Source organism: Neoarius graeffei, chromosome 17 (genome assembly GCF_027579695.1).
Source record: "Neoarius graeffei isolate fNeoGra1 chromosome 17, fNeoGra1.pri, whole genome shotgun sequence".
Lineage (NCBI taxonomy): Eukaryota > Metazoa > Chordata > Actinopteri > Siluriformes > Ariidae > Neoarius > Neoarius graeffei.
Window position 1 is genome coordinate 49710907 of NC_083585.1, and position 6967 is coordinate 49717873.

The 6967-nt window shown below is 38.8% G+C and overlaps 1 protein-coding gene across 1 annotated transcript; it reads left to right on the forward strand.

The window, feature by feature from the left end:
- The first annotated feature begins 4272 nt into the window (after nt 1–4272).
- Nucleotides 4273–5241, forward strand: LOC132901216 (olfactory receptor 1500-like). Its single transcript, XM_060943549.1, has one exon. It carries the CDS (start codon nt 4273–4275, stop codon nt 5239–5241), a length of 969 nt encoding a protein of 322 aa, XP_060799532.1.
- Nucleotides 5242–6967: the final 1726 nt, after the last annotated feature.

The window sequence follows — 6967 nt, forward strand, 5'->3', positions numbered from 1 at the left end:
TCTCAGATAGTCCAGAAATGTAGGGATCTAATGGCCCTTTTCCACTACCCTTTTTCAGCTCACTTCAGCTCGCTTCAGCTCACTTCAGCCCGACACGGCTCGCGTTTCGACTACCAAAAACCAGCACGACTCAGCTCGTTTCAGCCCTGCTTAGCCCCTAAAACTCGCACCGTTTTGGAGTGGGGCTGAAGCGAGCCAAACCGTGCCGACTGAGGCTGGGGGCGTGAGCAGACACTCCCCTGTGCACTGATTGGTGAGGAGGAGTGTCCTCACATGCCCACACACGCCCCGCGAGCGCGCTGGGATCTGTAAACACCGCAAACCCGGAAGAAGAATAATTATGAATTACGAGAATTTCTGAAGCCTTATGCGCCTCGCCTCATCTATACGCTCTTGCCAGTATCTGTTGGCGTTGTCGGTGCCAACAAGCCACAGCACCAAGACCAGCAACACTAACGACTCCATGTCCTCCATGTTTATTGTTTACTATTCGGGTCGTGAGACTACCGCTTAAAAGATCACTGAATCAGTGACATACAGAGCATCGTGGACGAGTTCGCGGAGCGCAAGGCTCGTCGTATGCCCTTCAAATAATGCGCGCAGTAGGCTATTGATGTTTTATTATGAGCCATGTACAGTATGTCGCCGAATGTTTTTTTGTTTGAGTTACATGTTCGTTTGAAGGACTTAATGTAGAAAATAACATAGTTGCACCCCGGAGTGTTGAAATTGGTAAACACAGTGCATTCAGTGAGGTTTGCACCGCCCTCCTTTTATTTCTGACTCTTCCTGTCACCGTTGCAACCTCTGAGCGCTCATTCGTATGCCCTTCAAATAATGTGCGCAGTATAGGCTATTGATGTTTTATTATGAGCCATGTACAGTATCCTAATGTTTTTTGTTTCTGAGTTACATGTTCGTTTGAAGGACTTGATGTACTAAATAACATAGTTGCACCCGGTAGTGTTGAAATTGGTAAACACCGCAGTTGCGGACATTTTGTAGCCTAAAATGATGTTATGATAAGCTTTAATAAAATGCCCGGTCATTTGCCCCGCCCCCGGCCCGGCTCTGACTTGTTCCGCCACTGTCACTGATGTCACTGTTTGCGCTGCTTAACGACATCACGTGACGTCCACCCACTTTCGCTAACTCCACCCAATGTGTCCACCCACTTCCAGCCAGCACGGTTCAGCGCGGTTGTAGTCGAAATGCAACTCCAACAGCCCCGCTCAGCCCGACTCAGCTCGACTCGGCACGGCACGACTCAGCCGCGTTTGTAGTGGAAAAGCGGCATAAGTAACTCAGAAGGATCTTCTACGAACACAACATTCCTGTACACTTCAGCCCCAGTAACACTCTGAGGCAGAAATTGTTCCACCCTAAGGACAGAATACCCAGACACAAACAGGACAACATCTCATCTCATTATCTCTAGCCGCTTTAGTCTGTTCTACAGGGTCGCAGGCAAACAGGACAACATAGTGTATGCAATTCAATGCAGTGAGGAATGCACAGACCTGTACATTGGGGAAACAAAACAACTGATTCACAAGTGCATGGCTCAACACAGGAGAGCCAGTTCCTCAGGCCAGGACTCTGCAGTCTATCTTCATCTCAATAACAAAGGCCACTCATTTCAGGACTGCAATGTACTCATTTTAGCCAGAGAAGACCGGTGGTTTGAAAGAGGAGTAAAATGGCCCTTTTCCACTACCCTTTTTCAGCTCACTTCAGCTCGCTTCAGCTCACTTCAGCCCGACACGGCTCGCATTTCGACTATCTAAGAACAGCACGACTCAGCTCGCTTCAGCCCTGCTCAGCCCCCAAAACTCGCACGGTTTTGGAGTGGGGCTGAAGCGAGCCAAACCGAGCTGAGTGAGGCTAGGGGCGTGAGGAGACACTCCCCTGTGCACTGATTGGTGAGGAGGCGTGTCCTCACATGCCCACACACGCCCCGCGAGCACGCTGGGATCTGTAAACACCGTAAACCCGGAAGAAGGAGAATTACGAATTACGAGAATTATGAAGCCTTATGTGCCTCGCCTCATCTATACGCTCTTGCCAGTATCTGTTGGCGTTGTCGGTGACAACAAGCCACAGCACCAAGACCAGCAACACTAACGACTCCATGTTTATTGTTTACTATCCGGGTCGTGAGACTGCCGCTTAAAAGGTCACTGATGTCACTGTTTGCACCGCCTAACGACATCACGTGACGTCCACCCACTTTCGCTAACTCCACCCAATGTGTCCACCCACTTCCAGCCAGCACGGTTCAGCGCGGTTGTAGTCGAAATGCAACTCCAACAGCCCCACTCAGCTCGACTCAGCCCGACTCAGCACGGCACGGCTCAGCCCAACTCAGCCGCGTTGGTAGTGGAAAAGCGGCAAAAGAAGCCATCTTTGTCAACCTGGAATGACCATCTCTTCACAGAGATATTGGAGAGGTCAAAGCGGAGAATAAAGATTATCTGCGTTTAACTGTACCAACAGGTTTTCTGTCCAAACGAGATCACATGGGATTACCTTTCACAGGTGAGACTGGAAAAATACTTTTCATTGTATTTGGTCATTATAATGTAATTTTACAAACAGATTTTCCTGACTTTGTGGCTAATATGAAGTCTTGCGCATAATAGTTTATGCGCATGCGTCGTTACTTCTTCTATTGTTCTGGTGTCTCCGAAGGGACCATCTTACAGCGCCCCTAGAGGTGTGACATGTGTATTGCATCGTTTTCAGCAAGCGTTGCGTTGCCATATGGACCTGATATTTTACTGATTGTTGCCCATTTGGACGCAATATATTTTTAAATAACATCTCGTTGCCGTTGCCGTGTGGATGTAGCCTGAGACACCACTTATCAGCCACCTACAATGCAGTCCTTGGTACACTTCCCAGAAAACTGAATAAACATCCACACCAAAACTCAGCTGACTTCAATGACTCACATGATGGCAGAGAGAGCCAACGACCCACAGATCACCCTAATGACTCTCTAGGCTGCTAACATCATTCACACCTGTCCTCCAGTGACCCTAACACCTACAGAATAACTGACGATCCATGTGATCTCAATGACTCTCAGGGTTGCTTTTGGTCTACTAGAGGATAAATACCTGGAACTCCCCACTAGTCAGACAGAACTGAAGAAGCCTTTTGGATGAGAGGTGAAATGTCTTCAAGGATTTCAAGCAAGTCCAGTTGCCTTCTTTAGCACCTACAGAAGACCTCAAAAAAATTAAAAAAGCAACAAAATATGGAATAAAAGTATTTGATGGTAAGAACATATCTTTTTTATTTTTCAAGAATTATTATAGCATTTTTCACAAATTGCTACTGTCATTTCACCAGTTTGTTTACATTCTGAGCAGAAATGATTTTGTCAAACATTTTGTATAAAGTTTTTAATTTGTCAAATTTGAAAAAAATAAGAATAAAAATGCTCTGCTTCTCAGAATCCAGTGAATGTGTATATAATAAAACAGGTATTCCACTCAATCTCGTCATACATGGCTTATAGGTGACTCGGTGCGATGCACCTCGTCAGCTGTCAGCTCACGTATGACTCGATTTTGTGGAATAACTGTTAATTATTCAATTATACAGCTGAACATATCTTTGTTACAGTTTGTTCTGAAAGTCAGTGGATATTTTTCAAGACAGTCTCCAAGAAGCCTCACTTCAAAAAAAAAAAAGCCTGTTATGTTCCCATATAGCTTAGGGTTGTCAAGCTAGTGGCTATAACTTGATTTAAACTGAACCTAGTAATAAACATTGGTAGTTAGTCAGCAGTTATTCTTTGATGTGTTACTAATGTCATTTTACCACCAGTAGATTAGTTTACAAATGTAGGTGTTGGCCATTGTTCAAATGTCCTACAGAAAACACACATATGAGGTAATTTTACATGTGATAGAGTAAAAGGACCCCAGAGGAACAAACACTTCATTAAATAGCTGGCCTCTTGTGTGTTCGAAGAGGATTTATCAAGCTTCAATGGGCTTTGTTTAATCAAGTACTGTTCTTGTTTACAAGTTGTAACATACTTAAAAGTTGTAAGAAACTATAGCTTGCTCCAAATTGCATGAAGGTCAGAATGCATTGTTTGAAGCTTTAGTTCATTTTTGTTAGTCTATACTAATGGATACATCAATAATTTGTGATTGATATTATGTCAGAAAAAACAGCAACATAATCTTCTGTTTCCCTTTGTAAAATTGCAGTGATTAGGTGATCCTGAGATAATCCTGAAATACTTCCGAAGCTATGGACCAATATTCCAATTTCACACTTATTGAAGAATTCTACCTTCTTGGATTTCCAGGACTCACTCCAGCATATTATGCAGCAGTGGGAACCTTTCTTCTCTTAATTTATCTCGTGCTTGCAGGGGGAAATATTTTAAGTGTGGTCTTTGTTTGTTATGAAAAGAACCTCAGAAAACCTACCTACCTTATATTCTGTAATCTTGCAATAGTGGAATTTGGTTTTGGAACCATCACAATGCCTAAAATGATTGCAAAGTACCTGTTTAATGATGAAACTGTAACCTATCTGGGATGCTTTGTTCAGATGTTTTTTATCCATTATTTTGGGGCTGTCAATTCTTTCATTTTGCTTTTAATGTCCTTTGATCAGTTTATTGCCATATGTAACCCTCTTAGATACCGTGCTCTTGTTACAAATCATTCTATGGCAATTGCATGTGGTATATTTTGGGTGATTCCAGTCTCATGGCTGATACTGATAATTCACCAGACTATAGACATGCCTTTCTGCGACTCTAACATCATAACCCACCTCTTTTGTGACCAAAATTCTATAAGTATATTGGCCTGTGGTGATTTAAGGAAACTGAGATTGTTGTTCCTTATTATGACGATGATTGTGATGTTGGGGCCCTTTGTTTTCATCATATTTTCTTACCTAGTGATCATTGTAACTGTCTTAAAAATACCAAATGTCCAAGCAAAGTACAAATTATTCTCTACATGTAGCCCTCAGCTTCTTATAATATCTCTTTACTATTTGCCTCGATGTGCTGTCTATATTACAGACATAAAGGTTCAAATGTCTATTAATAATCGTGTTATACTTGTCATGTGGTATAGTCTACTTCCCCCTCTTATTAACCCATTTATATTCTTCTTTCGAACTAAGGAAATCAAACAAACTATCATCATGAAACTGAGAAAAAGAAAAATAAGTAATCAACTGAATATTCCTTCAGACTGAAAAAATTCAAAAGGGTTTTAGCACACTACTGTAGTAGACATACACAGTGTGCACATAAAATGTAGTAAGAATCTTATAAAAAAAAAAACAATTCTTCCTCTTCAAATAATAAATTACTATCTTCCAATTTCATCTTGTTGTCCATAAAAATATAAAATATCCTTCTTGTTATTTGTCAAATTATTGTTGAGTCAGTAAATCAGGATAGGAACACTAGCATTACATACAGTATATGTAATTAATCTTCCATTTAACTACTAATACTAATATGCTAATATTTCTACTGTTACGATGTTATTATTCAATAGATCATATATATATATATATATATATATATATATATATATATATATATATATATATATATATATTTATATATATATATATATTCCCTTTGGACACAAGGAAAAATGCTATGGAACTTCATGTGTACAATTATACACATTATGTCCAAAGGATAGATAGATAGATAGATAGATAGATAGATAGATAGATAGATAGATAGATAGATAGATAGATAGATAGATAGATAGATAGATAGATAGATAGATAAGATTAGATAAAACTTTATTTATCCCTTTCGGAGGGTTCCCTCAGGGAAATTAAGATTCCAGCAGCATCATTACAGATAAACAGAGAAAAGAAATAGAAAAAAACTTCTAGATAAATTAAAATAAATTAAGTATTTATATATACAAATATAAAAGAATAAGATATGGGGAAGAGAGGAAGGGGGAGAGGGAAAGGGGGGAGAAGTGGGGTTATTGCACATTTTATATATATATATATATATATATATATATATATATATATATATATATATATATATATATATATATATATATATATATGGGTCTGTCTCAGAAACTGGTCTCTCATTTGGGACATTATGGTCAAAAAATAAATTTTCTAATTTGAATTTTTTTTTTTTTTCATTTACCTAACACTCAATGTTTCTTTTGTCATGTTTAATAAGAATAAAGATAGCATCTTGCTTTATCTGGCCTCCACTGTGGATTTTTTTTTTTTATTACAATTCAAATGCTTTTGTAAAACAGGGATTCTTGAGACAACGGATAAAATGGGTTTTTAATTTCTAAAAATAAAATGTTGATTTTTCCAAAATATATTTATATATTATAGTTGCCCCAGATGTTGGCCTTTTAATGCTGTCAAAATACAATCTCCCAGGTTTAACATTTTTAACATTTTTGTCATGATTGCTGGACAAGCATGGAATTTTGTCAACACCATAAGACACACAGAAACCTAGAAAATATGTATTTTGAATAAAATTATTGCAGTTCTTTTGAATATTGGAGATAATTTTAATCTGTGCTGATCTATCCACATTTTCAAACTACTACGATTACTTAAAAAAATAAATTATGGAGCTATCGCTTATTATTAGTGGGGAAATATACATTTTCACATTTAGTTTTTAATCTAAAAAACAGACAATGGTATTCAGCTATATAAAAATTACAAATTCATTTAGGAAATGCAGTGTTTTTATTGAGATAATCTGAGACAATATAATAAAATCTCCTTTTAAAAACAAAAATGAAAAGAAAACTCATCTTATGGAGTTGACGAGCTGTTGACGGAGTTGACACACATCTTACGGTGTTGACGGATTAGAAGAGAACAGGGTATAACTTCATTTACCATGACCATTGAACTTCAAAAACTCATTTTTTTTGCACTCACACCCACTTTAAAAACA